Source organism: Onychostoma macrolepis, chromosome 13, assembly GCF_012432095.1.
Source record: "Onychostoma macrolepis isolate SWU-2019 chromosome 13, ASM1243209v1, whole genome shotgun sequence".
NCBI classification, from domain to species: domain Eukaryota; kingdom Metazoa; phylum Chordata; class Actinopteri; order Cypriniformes; family Cyprinidae; genus Onychostoma; species Onychostoma macrolepis.
In genome coordinates this window covers 14,459,877-14,482,899 of record NC_081167.1, presented here as the reverse complement: position 1 = coordinate 14,482,899, position 23,023 = coordinate 14,459,877, and the positions used below count along the sequence as shown (strand labels likewise).

Below are 23,023 nucleotides of genomic sequence, written 5' to 3'. Positions count from 1 at the left end.
TTGCGTATAGTTCGCTGTATTTTTAATTTATTATTATTGATTGATATTAATTGGAATGTAGGACAAAAAAACCTGTTATCTGTTTTTGCAAATTAACTCTTCATATATATATATATATATATATATATACACATACACACACATTTTAATATGGACATTTTTGATGTCCATATTAAAGGACAGTCCAAATATATTTGCAAAACTGATATTTTTTTCCAAGTCATATATTTAGAGAGAGATATATTTATTGTATATTTACAATAATTCATATTCAAATCCCTTTCATGTATTGATTTTCAATTAGCCTGTTCCAATGTAGTTAATATGGTCAATGACAATTTTAAACATTTAATACAATCACAATGTGTTGGAAATAGATGATTAATATTACGCTGCATTTTTGATCGACTTGTTTTTGTTTTCCCATCACCATTTTGCAGAACAAAAAAAATAAATAATGAGGAGACTAGGCCATGCATTCAAATCAGTTTATCTCATTTTTCCAACTTGATGTCTAAAGATCTGACTATTCACAGTTTTTCTAAACCGGTTTTTAACCAAGGCTAAATATGGCATATTAGCAGCCTTTACATTTTTACATAATTACATCAAAGTTTCTGTTTGGATTGATTAATAACAGACTGTTAATAGAATATTAAGAACCAAAGCGTCTACATCATTTGAACTACATGGAATTGTGTAAACTTGACCAATTACTAAAGTGATCTTCTCCTTCTCTCTGTCTATGCCTAATTTCAGTATTTCTTGATTGCGACACCAACTGGAACAAAACAGAACCACTATTATAGCTCAATTCATCCGTCAAAGCAAGAAACAATGAATTTATAAACCTACGTCTTCTTGTTATGTAAATAAATACTACAGAAAAGGCTGAACACTGCAGGAAGCAAATCACTCAGCAGCAGATTCTGACCATGTCATGTGTGAAATAACTGCGTAGTTCAAGTTTAAACACTTTAGTTTAAGAACCAGTTCTCATTATTAACTAGGAACACGGTGATGGAAAAAATTTGAAAAATATTTCAATGCTTTGGCAATAATTTGCAAAACTTCTACATTCTTTCACAAGAAGTATTGTGTTCCCCCAAGAAACTTTGCATTCTTTTGCTAAATCATTAAATCTATAGTTTTTCCAAGACCAGTTTTGTGTTCACTCACAAAATGCAAAGCTTCTTGGGGAACATAAAAATTTTGCAAGAAACACAAACGTTCAGCGAGCAAATGCAAAGTTTCACAAGAAAACATAATACTTTGCAAAAAAAGCAAATGTTTGGCAAGCACATGCATAGTTTCAAAGAGAACCATAAGCAGTTTGCAAGTGAACGCAAAAGCATTGATATATAATTTTTGCTGTCATATTTTGTCCATCACCATATCCCCCTATAGGGACTCCATAATATCCTGACGATTAACAATCCAATACTTCATATCACTGATATTATCACATTATCTGTTGGGTAGGTGCTTGAGAAAAATCTTTGCATTGCTACATGTATAACTAAACTGAACATACTATTTTCTGACACTGGTTTTCTGCAAAATTAAATTAAAAGCTCAATAATGGTAGTCGTACCCTATACACCTACAACAAGAGTACAAATAACCAACAAACAAGTGGAATGTTGATGAATCTTTACATACAAGCATGCCGTTCCTTATCGTAATTAAATCACAGAACTAAAACAACAACAAATAAAATAACACGTTTAAGTGCAATATGTGAACTGATTTAAGAACCTGATCCAGAAGAGCCAGACCAGAACACAGACCTCCCACAGATGCTCCATTTATATGGCATGCAGATTAGTGCAAAATGACTTATTTACAAAGGCTTATCCGTTGAAGACCTTTCAATCCCGGAAAACTCCGCTCACTTAATGCAGCTGTCTCTCAAAAACATGTGACTTCATGTTCTTGTGCATGTTCACGAATGCTTCAAGTGTACAGAAATGGAACTGAAATGGCATGGTGCAAGTAGTAAAATGTGCAACACATAAAACAGGATCAAACCAGCTTTAAACCTAATGGCCAGCTGGTGATCCCTTCATAGGCATTACATAACATATACTGTATTTTATACAATGCGGTTAGTGGTTTTAATGTTAACACTGTAACATCACACTTTGCCAGTGCTGTGGGTGACTTTCTCTATCCACTTCAGGAACCGGCCGACCCGTGTGTACACACCGGGATAGGTGGGGTCACCACAACCGTGACCCCAGGAGATGATTCCTGTGAGCATCCAGTGGCCAGCCTCGCCCTGGCACACCAGTGGGCCCCCACTGTCACCCTGACAGCTGTCCACACGGCGATGGTTCGACAAGCTGCCGGCACACAACATGCGGCTGGTGAAGCGACTGCCGTAACGTTTTTTACACTTCCAGGAGGGCAGTAACGGAACCCAGGCCTGCAGCAGTGTTCGGGAATACTCAGAGTCTAATACAAGATACAAGAAGAGAAAGAAAAATTAGCGCCTATAGAACTTTGTATTTTAAAACACCTTTTTGAAGTATTTAAATATTACTTTTAAGTATAAAAATATACACTACCGTTCAAAAGTTTGGGATCAGTAAGATTTTTTTTTTTAAAGAAATTTAAGTTTAAAAAAATAATAATTCAATTGAAAAGCAATCAAATGTGAAAGTAAAGACATTTATGTTACAAAGGATTTCTATTTCAAATAAATGCAGTTTTTTGAACTTTAGTATTCAAAGAATCCTGAAAAAATGACCACTGTTTCCACAAAAATATTAATCAGCACAACTGTTTTCAACACTGATAATAATAAGAAATGTTACCTGAGCATCAAATCAGGATATAAGAATGATTTCTGAAGGATGTGCAGTAATGGCTGCTGAAAATGTAGCTTTACCATCACAGGAATAAAGTATATTTTAAAATAAAAATCAGTTACTTGTAATAATATTTAGCAATATTACTGGTTTTACTGTATTTTTGGTGAACATAAGAGACATAAAAATCTCACCTCCCCCACACTTTTGAACAGTTCTACGTTTAAATTTTAACATAATAATTTTTGCATATGTATGTATTTGCAAAACTATTTGGTTTGCAAAAATTGTTATTTTATTTTACTCATTTTGTTTGTAAATAATAATACTTATTTATATTTCTTTTTACCCAGAATTATTAGCTTAGGTCTTCCCTTTCAATAGGAAACTATTAGCCATCATAAGTGTGTCCAGAAATGTATTTCTCTAAATATGTTTGAGCTTGCAGTACCTGTAATACCCCATCCGGTGATAACACAGGCGATAGGCCTCTTGCCCTTCCTGTTGCTCTGAGGCGGAAGGCAAACTGCATTAGTGTGTGGGTTAAAGGCCACACAATTCCCATCTGTGCCCTTCAGCTTCAGTAAGGCAATATCATACTCCCAGCCCTGGCTGTGGTACTTCCCGTGGATCACGATGCGCTCAGGAGAGAGAGAGCGCTCAAAGTCGTCCCTTTCCTCTGTGTGGTAGTCACCGAGCCGCAGCACATAACGGGACGGGTCTGAACCAAACCTGAAAAAAGATACGTTCATGCACACCATGTTTATTTATTGCCAAACTGTCAGGAATAACAGACATTGTCACAAAGTAAATTGTTTGTCATTCTCTGTAGAGCCACTAGATGTCAGTAGAGTCTCTCTCTCACCTCTTAAAGCAATGAGCAGCAGTAATGACCCAACAGGAATTGATGAGAGTCGCCCCACAAAGTGGATGGGTGCCTTTCGATTGAGACCTAAGCCACAAAGATACTTGCCACGGCCAGTCTCCCCTACATGATAGTCACAGATGGCCAATAAGCAATAAAAACAGAGATTAATAAATATAATGCACGTTACAATGCTAGTGAACAAATAAATCCTAATGTTCATTACCGTAGAGACTTGTCTCCTCCAATGATCCTTCTCCTGCGTCTTTGTGTGTTGGGTCTCAAACCACATTCCTGCTTGTTCATGCTTCTGTACTTTATGGATTCAGTGGTGTAGTCACAGATGACCCCTGCGTCCTCACTGTGCCTGCAATCATGGGCGTCCGGGCCAACAGCTGAACACTCACCCAATGAAGCCTCTGTCCCAACACACTTCACATTATCCAGATGGATGGGTCCCTGACCCTCACCGAAATAAGCCATGGAGCGGGCCTTCGAGACACCGCTGAAATTGAAAAGGGGAAAGAGGAACAAATAAGTGCCTGACAATGTTAGGATGTGTCTTTATCTTCTTTGAACACATGAAACATGCTTACACAAATCCTAGCTGTCTGCAGACCACTCCAGCGTTGATGTCATTCCACCCATCATCACACACGCTGCCCCACTGGCCGTTAATAAACACCTCTATGCGCCCCTCCTTACGGCTCTCGCCATCCACCAACCTCACCAGGGGACCTGGAACCACAGCATAACTAGAAACAGCACAGAAAAGGACCTCTATATACCTGGATAAGCAGTGCATTATATGATTGAGAATAAAAACATTGCAGTGTAAATTCCTTGTCTTTTTTTAAAGGGTGATGTGATGCAAAATTTTATATTTAATAGACTAAGGATGCTTTTATGGGCTCTTTTATTAGTCTGTACTAGAATTTAGTGCCTAAATAAAAATGACAGAAAACACCTTTATAGTATATTTATATAAATATAATAATTAAAAGTGATAATTAATGTCTTTTAAATGTCATATTATACATCACATTATACTGCTAAAATTAAAAATGGTCAATTTAAACAGTGGTTTTCAACCAGGGAGCCGGGACCCACTAGGGGGCCTCAGAAAATCTCCAAGAGGGCCTCAAAATGGATTAAAATTATGTAAATTAAGACAAAACAAGCTTTAAATACTAACCCGATTCCAAAAAAAGTTGGGACACTGTACAAATTGTGAATAAAAAAGGAATGCAATAATTTACAAATCTCATAAACTTATATTTTATTCACAATAGAATATAGATAACATATCAAATGTTGAAAGTGAGACATTTTGAAATGTCATGCCAAATATTGGCTCATTTTGGATTTCATGAGAACTACACATTCCAAAAAAGTTGGGACAGGTAGCAATAAAAAAATAAAAAGAGCCTCTCAGAGTGGCAGTGTCTCTCAGGAGTCAAGATGGGAAGAGGATCACCAATTCCCCCAATGCTGCGGCGAAAAATAGTGGAGCAATATTAGAAAGGAATTTCTCAGAGAAAAATTGCAAAGAGTTTGAAGTTATCATCATCTACAGTGCATAATGTCATCCAAAGATTCAGAGAATCTGGAACAATCTCTGTGCGTAAGGGTCAAGGCCAGAAAACCATACTGGATGCCCGTGATCTTCGGGCCCTTAGACAGCACTGCATCACATACAGGAATGCTACTGTAATGGAAATCACAACATGGGCTCAGGAATACTTCCAGAAAACATTGTCAGTGAACACAATCCACCGTGCCATTCGCCGTTGCCGGCTAAAACTCTATAGGTCAAAAAAGAAGCCATATCTAAACATGATCCAGAAGCGCAGGCGTTCTCTCTGGGCCAAGGCTCATTTAAAATGGACTGTGGCAAAGTGGAAAACTGTTCTGTGGTCAGACGAATCAAAATTTGAAGTTCTTTTTGGAAAACTGGGACACCATGTCATCCGGACTAAAGATGACAAGGACAACCCAAGTTGTTATCAGCGCTCAGTTCAGAAGCCTGCATCTCTGATGGTATGGGGTTGCATGAGTGCGTGTGGCATGGGCAGCTTACACATCTGGAAAGGCACCATCAATGCTGAAGGGTATATCCAAGTTCTAGAACAACATATGCTCCCATCCAGACGTCGTCTCTTTCAGGGAATACCTTGCATTTTCCAACATGACAATGCCAGATCACATACTGCATCAATTACGACATCATGGCTGCGTAGAAGGAGGATCCGGGTACTGAAATGGCCAGCCTGCAGTCCAGATCTTTCACCCATAGAAAACATTTGGCGCATCATAAAGCGGAAGATGCGACAAAGAAGACCTAAGACAGTTGAGCAACTAGAAGCAACTTGTCTCCTCAGTCCCCAGACGTTTGCAGACTGTTATAAAAAGAAGAGGGGATGCCACACAGTGGTAAACATGGCCTTGTCCCAACTTTTTTGAGATGTGTTGATGCCATGAAATTTAAAATTTAAACTTATTTTTCCCTTAAAATGATACATTTTCTCAGTTTAAACATTTGATATGTCATCTATGTTGTATTCTGAATAAAATATTGAAATTTGAAACTTCCACATCATTGCATTCTGTTTTTATTCACAATTTGTACAGTGTCCCAACTTTTTTGGAATCGGGTTTGCATGTTAAAACAGCTTAAAAATCAAGTAGGCTGACATTTCTTATCTTAATTTTGTTCCCTTAACATCTGCCATTTTTATTTATAGCCATGGTTCTCTAGCCATGGCTATGAAACCTGGATGTACGAGAGAATTTTAAAAGTTTGATTTCTATACCTGGAAATGTCATGACAATTGATAAAATCTTAAGAAGTCAAGTTAAGTTTTATAGTTATGTTAAGATCAAAAATATTTTATTAGGTAAGAAATTGCTATTTCTGAGTAAATAATAATTTTAAAATCCCTGTAAATTACAAATGACTGTCATGTAAAATCATTGGTAATGAAAAGTTTAAACCCTGAAGAACACTAAATTATTGGATTTTTTTTTTTTTTTGTAATTATGGATTATCTTGGATCTAGTTTGGAAATAAGCAGCTTTGTCAATACAGCAGATTCACCAAAAAAACCTTGGCGGGGGGGTGGGGGGGGGGGTGTCATTTAAGTATTCAAATATTGTCCTTGACCGTGAGAGCCTTGGAGTCAAAAAAATTGAGGACCACAAATAAAAAAGCACATTATGTTAACAAAGATTTACTGTTTGTCACAGAGCAACAAATCACTTTCTGATAAGCGCAACCATTTCTACACCATATTCATCAACATACATGTTTTTCAGTTTTTTTTTATAAGCTACATATAAGTATGCATTTATGTGTACGTATATGTATGCACATGTATAAGCATGTCATTATAATAATAAAAAATAAGTTTTCTAGTATCCAATTTGTTTTGGAGGGCTACTAAAAATGTAAAGTGGTCTGGTTTCTTAACATCTGGTTTGGATATCGGATATCGGTATCCATGTAAAAAGTTTTTACATGAATTTTACGCACCTGTGGCAGGAGCTACTTCAGGGATCTCATTGTTCTGTCCTTCTCTTTCACAGCGTATGCCCACATCCTCACTGTGAGAGCAGTCATGCTGCCCCCACTGACCATGAGCACAGTCCAGCAGAGAGCTCTCTCCCCCTTCACATGTCACCTCATCCAGCAGGATCAACCCTGTACCCTCGCCATACATCCCATCTGGAGCCACCTCAGCTCGCCCTCTGTTGGACAAATAGCAGTATTGCCATAACAGAGCAGAAAGCTAAATGAAGCAAACTTCCTGATCTCCTCCTGGTCAAACTTCAAATGTACTGCCTTTAATTACTTCAAAGTAGCACATTATATGCTTACATTCAAGAATTATGTTATCAGCCAGTTCAAAAACATAGCTTACCGATAACCCAGCTGTCGACACACCACCTGGGCGTGACGTCCGGTCCAGTTGTCATCACACACTGTGCCCCATTCTCCAGCATGATAAACCTCAAGGCGTCCTTCCCACGGGCTATCAGCTCCTACTAGACGCAACACTCCATCTACAGCAGCATTAGCATGTCTACGTTTAATCAATGCACTTATGCACACAAATAAAATGGTGATAAGTAAAAAGGCTTTTGGTCCTTGAAGTACTTTAAATGTGTTATCACAGTCTGACACAGTTTTTGTTATCTTCACCTGTAAACGGGTTGCAAGAGACTCCAGCATCCTCCATGTGATCACAGTTGTGCTGGCCCCAGGGTGCATGAGGGCATTCCTCCAGAGACAGCTCATTTCCTGTGCAGTGCACTCCATCCAACATGATAGGCCCAGTGCCCTGCCCAAAGTGCGCCCATGTCCATGCCTTTGGTACGCCACTGAAAACAAACACACGCCTGTAATTCATTCTCGTATCAAAATGGTTAAGATACACTGCCGTTTAAAAGTTTGGGGTCGGTAAGATATTTTGAAAGACATCTCTTACACTCACCAAGGCTGCATTTATTCGCTCAAAATTACAGTAAAAACTGTAACATTGTGAAATAGTATTACAATTTAAAAAAATATATTTTAAAATGTAATTTATTCCTATGATGGCAAAGTTGAATTTCATTACTCCAGTCTTCAGTGTCACATGATCCTTCAGAAATTCATCCTCGCTGAATAAAAGCATTAACTTCTTTTAAAATAATAAAAAAAACTTTACTGACTCCAATCTTTTGAATAGTAGTGTTCATTTAAAATCATAAGGATCATTACAAGGAGGAGGAGAGATATAAAGGCATATGGTACTATTTTAGTTTATTTATATAAGTTTGTAATGATACTTACATCGCAAAACCATTCAAAATCAGGACTGATGTACTGAAAAGTGTATGTTACACAGATAGTGAAGGGTAAAATCAGTTGCTTTCTATCCCACTGCAGACTCATGGAGTGAATCCCTGCACCCCATCAATCATTCATACACTCCATCCATTCATCTATAATAATAAAGTTCACTCGCTGTGTTAGTGTGTGTAAAAAGGACAGTCCTTATAGTCAGCACTGATTTGTGCATGTCATCATCAATGTCTCCCAGCTCTTGAAAATGCTTTTAGTCGAATCATGTGCTCAAAGCGTTTCTAAATGTAGCTAAACAAACAAAAACAGCTCAGTAGCATCCTGATGATGATACAAAAGCTTTCAAGCAACATTAGAAGACCTCACAACAGATCAATGAGCAGATCCTTGCACTAATGTTATAAGACATGGGTATTTTCAAATGGAAATGTGATATTACTACAGTACAGTTTAATTCTTTCTGGTCTAAAATCAAATTATTTCATCACAGTGTTTTACATCAAAAAATGCAATCTGTTTTTTTATTTAAGCTTTTTTTCTTACACAGTACAAATTTATACACAGGTAATATTTGGAGGTCCTTGGCATAAAAAAAACGTGCAAAATTGGAGATACATACGATGACAGATTTCTTACCCCAGTCCCAACTGTCGGCAAACCACTTCAGCATCAATATCATCCCATTCATCATCACAGATAGTACCCCACCTCCCGTTATGATACACCTCCACGCGCCCCTCGAAATCCTCAAGGCCACCCACGAGCCTCAGGGGGGCACCATTGCCTAAACAAAACAAAAGTGCAATCAATTCATTTATTCACTGCAGTGGAGGATGCATAGGACAAACTAATTAGTGTAACATTTCACACTTCTTGAGAGCAAAAGCTTAAAACTCTTCTATATATGCTTCAGTAGGGAACCCCTTTTACAAGGCATAGGTCTCCCACATCTGGCATAATGCTTTAAAGCATGTATGTGTGTATGGTAAAGGATGGGGACATGTGTAAGGACTCTTGGCAAAGCCTCAGCGCTCTCAGATTGCTTTCTCCTTCCTAAAGTTTCTGTGTGAATAATTCACAGCTCTCTCTAAATATACCTGACCCTGTTCTAGCAAACTGTCCCATTACAACAGGCACACTGTTTATGACCCTACTTCTATCTCTCGTGAATTCAGTCTTCATTTAGCTTCACAGAAGGCTTTTCCACACTATAACACTGTTGAAAATATAGTTGTAAGAGTATGATCAGCAGATACAGGACGCTCAGCTGCTGTTTTATGAACTGTGACTCTGAGAAATGAAATTGAGAGCCTGCGACAAAAATAATATTTTTCTAACTTGCATTTCTTATATATATATATATATATGCAAGTTAAAGTTATTAATGTAATGTGTGTTTTAAAAAAAATATATACTGTTCATAACTTTGGGCTCACAAATTTAATTTTTTTTTAAGCAAGGATACATTTAATTGATCAAAATTTACAGTAAAGCCATATTATAAATTACATTCTTTTTGTTCATAAAAGAATCCCATTCACAAACATATTAAGCAGTTCAACTCTATTCAACATTGATAATCATAAAAAAGGTTATTTAGCAGCAAATCATCATATTAGAATGATTTCTGAAGGATCATGTGACAATGAAGACTATAATAATAATAACCCACTCAAGTTAAACAAACTTACCCTCAGGTACTGCACACACCACTCCGGCCTCATTTCCATGGTTACAGTCACTGGAGATATATTTCCTGCTCCGGCACTTCAGCAGAGAATCTTCATTGCCATGGCAGCCAAGACGTTCAAAGTGAAAGAGACCAGAACCAGGTCCGAAATAGGAATGCCGAAGCGCAGTGCCAATTTCACTGTTGGGAGTTAGCAGGTAATTAAATGACATGCACATGCTGGGTGTTAATCAGTACAGAGCCTCTAGATGATAATGAATAGAGTTTGCAGCTTATACCCGAGCTTCAGTTGTCTACAGATCACACTGGCATCTCGATCAGTCAGGTGGGTGTCACACACTGCTCCCCACCGGCTATTCAGGTACACCTCAAGACGACCACTTTTATTCGACGAACCCCCAACCAACCGTGCCTCACCTGGAGGAAAGGATGCAGAATCAAACATATTCAGAGATTTAGGAATGATAATGTGTAAAAAAAAAAAATTCTTTGAACTTTTAGGTTTTGAGAGAAATAACAAAAAAGTTATAAATTTAAAATAAGTTTAAAATATAAATATAAATAATTTATAATATAAATATATATTATTTAAATAATGCATTTAATTATAAAACAATATTTATATTATTTATATTAAATGTTTTCTTATCCCACTCTCTTTAACATTCTAACATTTTTATGTATTATATTATATATGGTTGATTTATGTTGTTTCTGAAGGTTTATGGAAAAAATATGCAACAAAATGAGAGATTGGAATGGGATAATTATTAAAAAGGTTTTTTCTAAATAATTTATGGCCATAATTTAATTTGAAAGGTAAATCTTGCATATATTCTCCAATTATTTAATTTACATCTTCACATGATACATTGTATGAATACACAACTTTTTATTCTTTTAGAAATCCTATTTTTATAGTCTTATGTTGCAGATGTTGTCTCCTTTCATTTCAGCACAGAGCAGACATCCTAAAATGAAATTAGGTTTTACCTCCTTTCTCCTTGACTAGAGGGCAACTTTAGTAAAAGTGGCACAGCTTACCCCTGCCTCTCCCATTTACATTTACAGACTGTGAACCAGCTCTCTATAATTAGTACAAAACGATCACATTAGAAACCCTCTGTGTCTTGCAAATTATCTTCTTGTTGCCACACGTCATGCTCACACAGACATGAATTTAAATGCACACTAATTGTTTCAGTCTGTAACAGTGTTTAATGTTATTACATAGAAAGGAAAAGGAGGAGAGAGGCAGACAGAGATAATCACAGCTCACAGAGATAAGGCAAACAGATTTCAGCACCAGCTCGGTACTGAACCACAGACAACGCCAAGTGATGACAGACCAGCACAAAGAGATTCAGAGACCGAACAGACACTTTCCCAATAGGAGTAACAAATGCGCATGAGTGATGTGAGTCTGATTGATTATTAGACAACAAACACATAGAGAGGGGAAGATGAATAGAGGACAATAGAAAGAGAGGACAGAGTGAATCCTTGACTGCTGTTAGCTCACTGACAGACACACTGTGGCTGTGTGCTGTGACTGCAGTAATAAACATCACTCAGCTTCTGTACAACACCTACACTAATATGACAGTTATGACACAAATACTCACCAGGGCAAGTTCACTTAATAAACAAACACCATGGTCCAGTATAGGAACTTTTTTTTAGGTCAAATGAGGCTAGACTAGAGCCACCTACTAAGCCCACAGCCCCAAATGTTTTTTTTCCATTGTGCATTTTTGAACATTCCAGGTCTTTCACTTACTTTTGTGTGTGTGTGTGTGTGTGTGTGTACAAAGGTTATTATAGTTTACTATAATAACTTAAACCAAAACCATAACAAAACTTTTGTTACTTGAAATAAAACAAATTTTAATTTTAATTAAATAAAATAAAATACAAAAGACTAAAATAACTAAATAAAACAACTGATAATACAGGCAAAAACACAACAAAATTATTAAAACTTAAAAATTGAAACAGAAAATATAAAAATAAATCTAATTCAAAACAGTAATAAATACTATAATAGTATCTCAATGATATTAAAATAACACTGGTGTGTACTGCAGCTATTTTAATTGTAATGACAGCTGATTTAATATGGAATTTATGTATTCTAACACCACATTTATATGTAAAGGTCCCTATTTAAAGTGTATAATATGTCTAGGAGTTTATAATGTGTAGCATTTAATGTTTTAGTTTAAAGCTTTTCTGGGAAGTTAAGGTACAACTTAGCTTGACCTTCAATCTATGTGTACAATGCATATTTTCAGTCTTTCTGCTAAGATTATGTTTCTGTACTGTCTCTATACAAATAAATAAAAAATAAATAAATACATTTATTTAGACTCTAGAAAGGCATGTTTTGGGTGTAATGGTGAATAATTTGCGAATAATAATATTTAAACTTTTCAAAAACTAGCCTACACTTTTGTCAAATGTACCAGCCTGTGGGTGCATTTAATATCGCTATAAGATATTTAGTGCATAATTTATCTAATTATTACTTATGTTTACCATGGTGTAGCATCTTCTTCTTTTCAAAACGGTTTGAAGACATCTGGGCATCGAGGTTATGAGTTTGGTGTTGGAATTTGGTCCCATTCTTGCCTGATATAGGTTTCCAGCTGCTGAAGAGTTTGTGGTCGTCTTTGACGTATTTTTTGTTTAATGATGCACCAAATGTTCTCTATAGGTTAAAGATGCTGGCTTTTGAACTGAACGCTGATAACATGCTGGAAGGTCTCCCTCCTCTTTAGCCCAGAGGACACAGCGTCCGTGATTTCCAACAAGAATGTCAAATTTGGATTCATTTGACCATAGAACACTTTTCCACTTTGAAACAGTCCATTTTAAATGAGCCCACAGGACACGACAGACCTTCTGGACCATGTTCACATATCACCGTGTCTACACCGGGTGCAAGCGGCGCGACAAAATACTATAAAACTCATTATAATCAGTGATTATAATGTCTACACTGGATGCGGCGTGGCGCAACAACAAATCCCCGACTGTAAACTGCTGCCGCGTTCCATTTATGACGTATTGACACAAATTTCAAATCATTTTCAACGGTTGCTTTGTCGCGTCAAGTGTAGAGAGACTTTAGCTGTTGCAGCGCTACACAACAACTGTCCAGTGTAGACACGGTGTAAGGCTTCCTTTTTGCATGATAGAGCTTAAGTTGGCATCTGCAGATGGCACGGCAGATTGTGTTTACCGACAGTGGTTTCTGGAAGTATTCCTGGGCCCATTTAGTAATGTAAGTGACAGAATCATGCCGATGAGTGATACAGTGTCATCTGAGGGCCCGAAGACCATGGGCATCCAACAAAGGTCTTCAGCCTTGTCCCTTACGCACAGAGATTTATCCAGTTTCTCTGAATCTTTTGATGATGTTATGTACTGTAGATGATGAGATTTGCAAAGCCTTTGAGGAACGTTTTTAAAGTATTCCACAATATTTTTACGCACTCTTTCACAGATTGGAGAGCCTCTGCCCATCTTTACTTCTGAGAGATTCTTCCTCTCTAAGACATCCCTTTTTATAGCTAATCGTGTTACAAACCTGATGTCAATTAACTTAATTAGTTGCTAGATGTTCTCCCAGCTGAATCTTTTGAAAATGTCTCGCTTTTTCAGCCCTTTGTTGCCCCTGTGCCAACTTTTTTGAGACCTGTAGCAGGCATCAAATTTGAAATGAGCTCATTAAGTGGATAAAAGTGTAAAATTTGTTATGTTCTCTATGTTCTATTGTGAATAAAATATTGGCTCATGTGATTTGAAAGTCTTTTAGTTTTCATTTTATTCAAATTTAAAAAACATTTCCCGAATTTGGGTGGTAAATGGCTTTTTTTCATTTTGATCTCACTTCTCCTCAAAACTTGAAGTAATACAAAAATCTAATGATAATATAATATTATATATATATATATATATAATAATTACATTTATATAGCGCTTTTCTAGGCACTCAAAGTGCTTCACATACAAGGGGGGGGGGGGATCTCCTCAACCACCATATATATATATATATATATATATATATATAAAAATCTAATGATAATAAAGCTAATAAAATGAAAATTGAACTTTTGTAAAATATCTCTAAATGTGAAAAAAAAGCCAGTCGGGAGGGCTCACCCTGGTGGCAGTCGCAGTAGGCCCATCCAATGGCTCCTGACTTCTGTCTGAAAAAGCACCAGGGGTTGGATTCACGGTCAGGGTTTCTACAGTGGTTGTGGTCGCCCAGGCCACGGTTGGGGTACTGCAGCATGTAGTCTGGAAAGTCAGTCCATTTTAGACAGGAAGAGCCAGAATCTGTCTGAGAGACAGATCCATTGTAATAACCCAGCTCAGTGAAGCCCTCAGAGCAGGACAGAGGACCTAAGGGAAACACACACATGCACACACACACACACACACACACACACACACACGAAGACATAAGTAAAATCCAGCATTTCACTTATAAGAGTATACCCTTGACAGAGCAAAAAAGAACATTTGAATGCAGTGGCAAATAAAGGTCAAATCATTTTAAAATTCTTGGCATGAAAAAATGCAAAAGCATGACCTAAAATGACCTTGTGTTAACTCAAAATGGCAGTGTAAACTGTGTAAACCTAAGGTGGTCTTATTAGCTTTCTTATTTTGTAACTTTTTCTCTATCACTGAAAACCCCTACAGTGCTGCCTCTTGATGCAGAGGGTGAGGACAGCAGTGTGAGACACTAATGATGGCTTACTGCACTGCTGGAACAGCAAGACCTGTGAAGACCCACTATGATGAGTCACACATCCAAATGTGTTATACAATGCGTGTGTGTGTGTGTGTGTGTGTGTGTGTGTGTGGTTTACGGGGACAAAATTTGTATAATGACATGGGTATGACAGAGGTATTACAATTTGAAGGTGGTTTATGAGTGCCTATGTCCCCGTAATTCAAAAGGCTTAAAAAACATACTAAATGGTGTTTTTTTTGAAAATCTAAAAATGCACAAAGTTTCCTGTAAGGGGTAGGTTTAGGTGTAGGGTTGGTGTAGGGCAATAGCACATACAGTTTGTACAGTATAAAAACCATTATGCCTATGGGATGTCCCCACAAGGATAGCAAACCAGACATGTGTGTGTGTGTTTGCATAATAATACTAATAAAACTAAAAATTAAATATTATAAATATAATATAAAATAAATAATACAAATAATAATATTTAAAATAATAAAATATTTTAAATATAAGTAAATATATTGCATTTATTTTATATTTTATATCATATACTTTTTATTAAATAATTTTATTATATTATATATAGTATTAGAAATTATTATATAATTTATATAATATATTTACATTAGGTTTTTAGTTCATTACATTACATATGTTTAGCATTATATAACAAAAAAACAAGTGTCTTGTGTATGTGTGTGTGTGTGTGCATTTTTCAAACTAATTAACATTATTGAATTATTTTGTTTACTAATGTACTTTTGTTTGCTTGGAACCATTAGTCAAATAATCAGGAAGATCCTTCTTCCAAATGATTCTAATCAAAACCATTAAATTAAACAGAAATATTGTGACTTTGGGCCACAGTGAGCAAATTACATGATCTAGTCTCGCGTGAGAGAGCATTCTCTAATAAATGTTATGGGTTGCAGGCAGCCTGAAACACAGTAATGACGACAATCCAATTTCATGCTTTACTGTGGGCTGTTAAATTAATTTGTAAGCATTTAAACTACCATTTAATACAGGGATTCATAACTTAGTAGCAACATTCTTATGCTGTTCCGCATATGCTGCCAGTCTGTCCTTTATTTCATTTCTGGAAATGTGACTAGAAAGGGAGAAAGTCCTGGGCTTTGTGCCCACTGTCCAAGTGCAAGCAAGAGACAGATGTTAAATCCATCCACCTAGACAGGAGACGGATATTTAAATAGAAATAGTCACTTCATTGAGTGCTTTGGGGGCATTTATAAAAGGGAATGAAATTAGGTTTTAAACAATACTACCAGAAGACCCTCTTTAAAGCAATTACAGGTTTACTGAGAAGCAGAACACATATAATTTCAGATTAAATCCAACATTTGTGTAGGCAAGTAACAACAGTTTTTCCACCACAAATAAACATTAGAAATCTCACTCAAAGCTCCTGAGAATTTTTGGGTCTGCTATCAGATAGTGTTGTGCAGGATCAAACAGAGGCCAACGTGCCCTAGTCTCTCTTTAGAAGCAGGTGCTAAACCCTCAGGGAGAAAGAGTTGAGACCATCTCATAGCATTATGGGCCAAAATTCTTGCAGAAGTAATGCTAGAAAAGTATTTACACCTGCATGCGTATACAAATCTACACCCAGCGGACACGTAGCCTAACCCTGTCTTTGCTTGAGTAGATTGCTTTAGCATAGACATATTGAGCTGAGATGAGTGCTGACAGTCATGATAAGCATATTAGAGCTGGAGTATCACTGAAACTATTACACTCTCCTCTTCTGTCTACATTATTCCAAATATAACTGTAAACAATGTACTGACACAGTATCATTCCCCATCTTATTAAAAAGCATGTTTATCATCAGAGAACAGTATTGGATTTCCAATGTGAGTCGTTTTTAAACCTCCATCCATTATGATTGTTTTGATTTAAATCAGGCAGATGGAGCAGAAGACGATGCCATGGGTATCTAAAAATCTATCAAACCAAAAACTGTTCGACCTATCAAACCTGTTCAAAACTGAATAATTATGGATTATCATAATATAATGCAATATAATATAATAAATGTTCATATTATTAAATTATTCATGTTTTCAAACATTAAGTGAGTGTTAAATGACAGCAAATATCATCTAAATGTAAAATTAATAAAAAAAATTAGCAAAACAAGCACAAAAAAAAGAATCTAATATCAGGCAAAAAATGGTATACCACTGTTCATTCCTATCCCTGTATATATATATATATATATATATATATATATATATATATATATATGTATAATACAATACCATAGAGCAAAAACTCTATGAAGAAAAAAGAAGAAATTTGATCTTTGGTGTTTCTTTTAATAGCTTTAGCATGATTGTTCTTCTGTACATCATATTTGATAATAAAATATATTTTTAGACATTATAAATTGTTTCCATTCTTGTACACTGGCAGGTTAATAGTTCAACAGTCCTGAATCTTTTCTTGTACACACTCATGTCTCGTCTCGTGAGAGCTCAGGTTCCACGCTGTATGTCTGTCTGGACATACAGTAAAGCAATTTGCTGAAATAGCATCAGGGTAGAGTTCCAGTCATATTTTCCATGGTGTTACGGTTATAGAGCACCATAAAGACCACCAACAAGACTCCTGGTGGTACTACAAGAGACTAAATATAAGAGGTTTAACAGCATAGACTGCTGGTCTGAGTAAAATAAGTCTACAGATGAGGCAATCATAGAGGAATCTCACACTGCCCCAGCATGAACTGGGAGTAGGTTGACGATTCTGTGGGAAGGTTGAGTATATATCAGCATCCTGCCCTAAGGATGTCAGCGTACAAACCTGTCCAGGCTTGGAAGACAAGGAAAGCATTAAAGTTCACAGAATATGAATATGACACGTGTAATAAGCAAAAACAGCGGGGCATTCGATCTCAAATTAGCTACTTCTCAAAGCCCCATCAATGCCACAGTTGTTTCACATCCATTCACTGTCATCAGTAAATGTTTGTGCTTCACTCATATTACAAGCACATTGAATATTGTGTTTCTCTCCATAGCAATTTTGTCTGAGGAGCAATTGTTGCGGTTGAGTATTTCTTTAACTCTGCCATAGGGAACCATCGACGAACGTATCTCTTGACAGCCGAGTGGTTTTGCATCGGTTAATGTTGTATTAGATATAGTGCCAAGAAGGGATGTGGGTTTTGGCATTGAAACAGATGCTCTTTACAAGAACAAAATACTGTGACATTTCAGATGCTACTAGTAATGAGTATGTGTCTGAATTAGGTGGCATAATTTAATTTCCCAAGCAAATGGTGACACAAAAGAGATGCAGGTATATTGCCAATTCTCATTTAAAAAAGGATTCCAGCTTGCAACTTTATTTAAGCTTTAAGAAAAACAAAAATATATATATAGACTTGTAAATGCAGTGAGTGCCTACCTGAGCTCTGCAGTGTATTCAGGTACACAGCGCTTTGTCCTGCCTATGAAGAAAAAAAAAAAAAAGCCAGTTCACTTCTTTCACTTAAAGTGCCACGGACATATGGTTTTTTGGCCATATACCATGGTATTCTTTGAAATACCTTGAAGAAACATTTTAAATGAAACAGTAAATGAATAGGTAAGCATTTGGTATTGGTATTTTGTTCCTTCTCGCCTTGGTGGTGCCTTGTTGTTCCTTCACAATGAGGCATGAAGTCACCTTCCAAAACCTTCACCCTCTCTGTTCCTCTCTGGTGAAATGAGCTGCTGACACTATCACAACTTTCAAGAAGTTCTCTCTGAACTTTCTCTACTTTCCTCTAGCTTTTTCCCGATTTAGCATTCTAATGAACATGCTAATGCTCTTCTATGTGAATAAAAGCATCTGCTAAATGCTTAAATGTTGTATCATATATATTTAAGAAAGTACCGAGGTATCTGATACTATCACTGTACTTTGATACTTTTTGTAAAGGTATGACAACTAGGCATGAATTATGACTTAAAAATGTGATTTTAATAGGATACAAGCCTTATTTTTAGTTTATACCATTTGTTTTGTTTTGATCCCAGTAACCAGCTGCAAGCCTTAGTCAGAGGTTTTCTCCCTGGAGGAAGGTTATCAAAGGTATCCGTTGCTTTACGACGAGGAAATGTCACATAAAGACATGAGTTAATAGTTCAGAGCAGCTTTGCTTTAGCAGTACTTCAACTGAGATCAAAGAACACTTTCATGACCATCAAGCCATTACGTGACTGCTACTGTGTGATCTGGGTGTGATGAAGGGAACGAGCATCATTCTTTCCTCTCATCCCGACTACACTGCAAGCGTCTCGTCCCATCGTTCGCTTGTACTGCAGTCAGGATGAGAATAAAGTGTGATGCTTGTTCCCATCAACAGGGATTAAGTATGAGATACAGTACAAGAGACTCAGACTTAAGTAACAAAGACAAAAAAAAAAAAACTTCAAGCACACATTAACTGTCCTATTGTCCTAATAAACTAGCATGTTTTTATTTTATTTTATTTGATATATTATTGACAATATTACAAAGCCTGACTCTAATACCATAATCCAAAATGATTTGAAGACAATTGGGTTAAGCTTTGGTTTTCTGATGTTCTTCTCCAGCACGATACGTAAGGCATAGCATATTTTCCCAAGGTAGTTAGGGAATATTATGTTCTGTTCTGCTATTTTCATTAATGTTTTGTTTATTTTATTAATATATCCCTGCTGAAACATCTTAAACCAGCCTGATCTGTTGGCTACTTTTCAGCTCATCAGGCTAGGAGAGCTACAGAACAGCTGAAGCTCATTTTAAACCAGCTAAAACCAGAAAACCACTTAGGCTGGCTCAATGTTTTTTTTTTTTTTTTTGTGGTCAATATGAGGTATGAAAAATAAAAACATAACTCGAGATATTGTGGAAACAGATTAATACGGCACATGTAAATATGCACCTCATTGTCTCGTTATTATTTAGATCCTTTTAAAGAGCTGAAATGTATTCGGGGCAAAGTACGCCTCAGCCACAAAAATTAACAATGACTGTACAAGATAATGCCAACTGTAACAATTACCACACACTTTCACGTGATACAAAGCGTTAATGTTACAAGGTAAGTGAAAACGATCATAATTCATTTCCGTGTCGGCTTCCATTCTAACTACTCATTCAGAAGAAGAAAAATGTACTGTGCCATTTTATAGCCCAGTAGAGTTGAGAAAAATATATTTTTGTTTGTCACATTTAGCCTATAAACCAGCTTTTTTTTTTTTTTTTTGCCGCCGTCTGAACTCCTGTCTACTAAAACCCCAGTATCAGGTCAGGAGTTCTTCGTAATTTTTCCAGGATAAATCACAGCTAGTCTGACTGTTTGTTAGCCGACTAAGAACTCATATGTCAATAAAGCAAATAATTGTGTTTGCATACCTCGCCGTAGACACTGATAGAGAAACGAAGGACAGCAGCAATAGAGAGGATCCCGCTGATATCCATCCTGTCATTGACTACACATCCAGCAGCACAACTGTCCCATCATCGCTGTCCGCGGGCACACAGGGAAAGTGGGGCGCCTTCCCGCCTCAAAATGTTTACAAATGTATGTACGGACGAAGAAACAACGAAAATGATGAGACAGAACAAAACAACATCATGTTAACTTCTAAAAGTCCAACGACACGACTGACACCCCTCCCATGTTGAAGTCTGACTGAGGTTTACGTTCACTGTGAGGTGACACTGAAAGAAGAGACGCCGCTCCAGGAGCCTACACCACAGTAACACGTTACAGATGATTATAGGACATAAACATTTATGGATCACAGTGCAGAGAGGTTGGCCCCTTATGGCAAGCCGTTTTAACAATTATTCTTTAAATGAACTAGCATTTTTAAATTACTAGTCCTTGGTTTTAATTAGAAATCCTAGAGTGACCATCTTCTGCAGTTTCGCTAGTAGCCTAACTATTAATTAAATAGCCATATACTATAGTGAATGTAATCATCGTCATTAGTATTATAGTAGGCTAAACATCACAGTTTATAAACAACTAGTTTATAAAAAGCCAACCAATGTTTCCGACTTTTATTTGGCGGACAAAAATTAATTAAATAAATAAATAGAGTAAAGAAAAGAAAACTGCTTTACTGCTAATTTAGTGAATAAATAGCATTGAAAGATTAGGCCAAACAACTTTGCCCAAAGTTTGCAATTGGCATCATTCATAATAGTAATCACCTATGATGAGCATGCATGCATAAAACAAATTTATATAGTTCATATAGAATGAAAATTCACCCTTCAAAATGCATTATAGCTCTTGTGAGCTATTCATCGTAATTCATTATAAGGTTTTTTTTTTTTTTTTTCGAACTCATCAAAATATCATAACTAGACTTTCCGATGAAAACGACAGAAGTCTCTCTGGTGACATATACAGGACTTCTCTAATCATTTTGTCTGCATAAACCCCGCCACTGTTCATCTGCATCCACTTTTGCAATGCCCAAAACCCAATTAACAAATGATGATTAGAACCAACTTCCCATTCCTATTTTTTTTTCTTTCTGATAATCTTTTACACTGATGTATATCACAATAAGAAAGGAAAGATCAGTCACTACTTCAGTTTCTTTACAACTGTCAAGCAATTTTCTTAGATGTAATTTGTACAGAATCATACAACTTATTGGGAAAAAAAGTATGCCTAAGCATTAAGTTCTACCCCTAAACCTAACCATCAATGCGGCATAAGCAGATCATAGAAAGAAAAAAGAGAGTGTGTAGCCAACAATTTGCAAATAGTTACCAATAGTTACCAACAGAATAGAGTGTATTGCACAGGACCTATTTTACATCAGAAATTTAAAACATATCCATTAAAAAAAAAGTTATTATCTGCATGAAATGTTTTTGAATGGATTTTTGAATAACTCAACAGACCCTTGCATACCGCCCCCAAAAAATGCGCCTAAAGCTTAAAATCAGAAAACACAGACCTTTTGCGGTCACATGGCAAATATAAAACAGACAGACAAGGAATTCCAGTTCTTTTCCATAACTCCTGAAAACTCCCTAACATAGGACAAAGGGGCATGTGTTGATAAGGTGGATATTACTAACCACTTGGACATCTTTTAAATGTCTTGGGAATTATGAATATCACATTAAAAAAATAAGAGCCTCAATACACAGGTGGTTGAGCTCACCTTGTCTTGCATTGTTCACCTGTGTACACAGACACTTGAATACACCTCATTCCACATTGTTCACCATTCATACATCTTCAATAGAAGTTAACAATACCTGAATCACTTACTCATAATTTAACAAAAGATCAAAGCCTCCTTTTAACCTGAGCACAACTACACGTTATTCATATGATAAAATAATTCTCCTATACTTAAATTCATTAATCTATAGTATCAGTGCATTTGTGTCTAGAGTTGGTTTTCACACATAAAGAGAAATAACATGTTTTCAAATCTTACTGAGAGATGGATTTGCTCTTTACGTCATTCACAAAGATTGTGTCATACTTCAAATGTAAGAATTTGTAGATTTGATCAAAACAACCATGTTTCATCAGGCATCAAGGTTGCTATAAAAACAAATGATGATAGTTTGCTTTCTCTTATCTGATGCCCAGAGGTGTGGCTGCATTGCTTGGCATTCACCCACACTCTGTTCTGGGATGTTAATCTGGTTTATACATACTTGAGGAACTGGAGACTGGAATGGCTTACAGTATATAACATCAAATACCTAGTAAATATAACAGGTTGATGTTAAAGGTCATCACTGCAGTCACCATGAAGTATTTAAAATTAAATCTGGAAGGCATTGACATGGTTGCACCTTTCTGCACTCATTGCTGTAGCTCTTTTAGTCTTATCCTAAACTATTTTTGGCTGTTCATTGTTACCTCATTGATTTTTTTGAAGTTTGTGCTGTTGACAACTGCGCAAATTTACAATGTTGTGATTGAGCAAAGTTTAGACTTACAGCAGACAGCATTTCCTTTGGGGTATATGCACATTACACTGCAGACAACTGTAGATAATCAGCCTAAGGA

The 23,023-nt window shown here is 36.4% G+C and overlaps 1 protein-coding gene across 2 annotated transcripts; it reads right to left on the bottom strand.

The window, feature by feature from the left end:
* Nucleotides 1–285: 285 nt before the first annotated feature.
* Nucleotides 286–21,209, bottom strand: si:ch211-51a6.2 (neurotrypsin). Of its 2 annotated transcripts, XM_058794777.1 has the most exons (15): nucleotides 20,380–20,464; nucleotides 18,400–18,442; nucleotides 17,701–17,802; nucleotides 14,382–14,624; nucleotides 10,493–10,631; nucleotides 10,216–10,394; nucleotides 9,161–9,308; nucleotides 7,880–8,058; nucleotides 7,599–7,740; nucleotides 7,211–7,425; nucleotides 4,275–4,416; nucleotides 3,905–4,183; nucleotides 3,679–3,801; nucleotides 3,265–3,545; nucleotides 286–2,457 (listed from the first exon to the last, which is right to left on the bottom strand). In XM_058794777.1, the coding sequence occupies exons 3-15, from the start codon at nucleotides 17,711–17,713 to the stop codon at nucleotides 2,138–2,140; spliced, it is 2,403 nt and encodes an 800-aa protein (XP_058650760.1). In that variant the 5' UTR covers nucleotides 17,714–17,802; nucleotides 18,400–18,442; nucleotides 20,380–20,464; the 3' UTR covers nucleotides 286–2,137. The 2 variants fall into 2 exon arrangements, with proteins under 2 accessions (XP_058650760.1, XP_058650759.1); XM_058794776.1 differs by lacking the exon at nucleotides 17,701–17,802 and having other exon boundaries at nucleotides 20,380–21,209.
* Between the last annotated feature and the right edge of the window lie 1,814 nt (nucleotides 21,210–23,023).

Bases quoted from the DNA above. Each gene is read 5' to 3' on its own strand.
- si:ch211-51a6.2 (XM_058794776.1), bottom strand. From the start codon at position 20,445: ATGGATATCAGCGGGATCCTCTCTATTGCTGCTGTCCTTCGTTTCTCT. The intron at 10,395-10,492 runs GTATAAGCTGCA...AACTCCCAACAG, and splicing joins TGTAGACAACTGAAGCTCGG to TGAAATTGGCACTGCGCTTC. The intron at 4,184-4,274 runs GTAAGCATGTTT...TTTCAATTTCAG, and splicing joins TGCAGACAGCTAGGATTTGT to CGGTGTCTCGAAGGCCCGCT.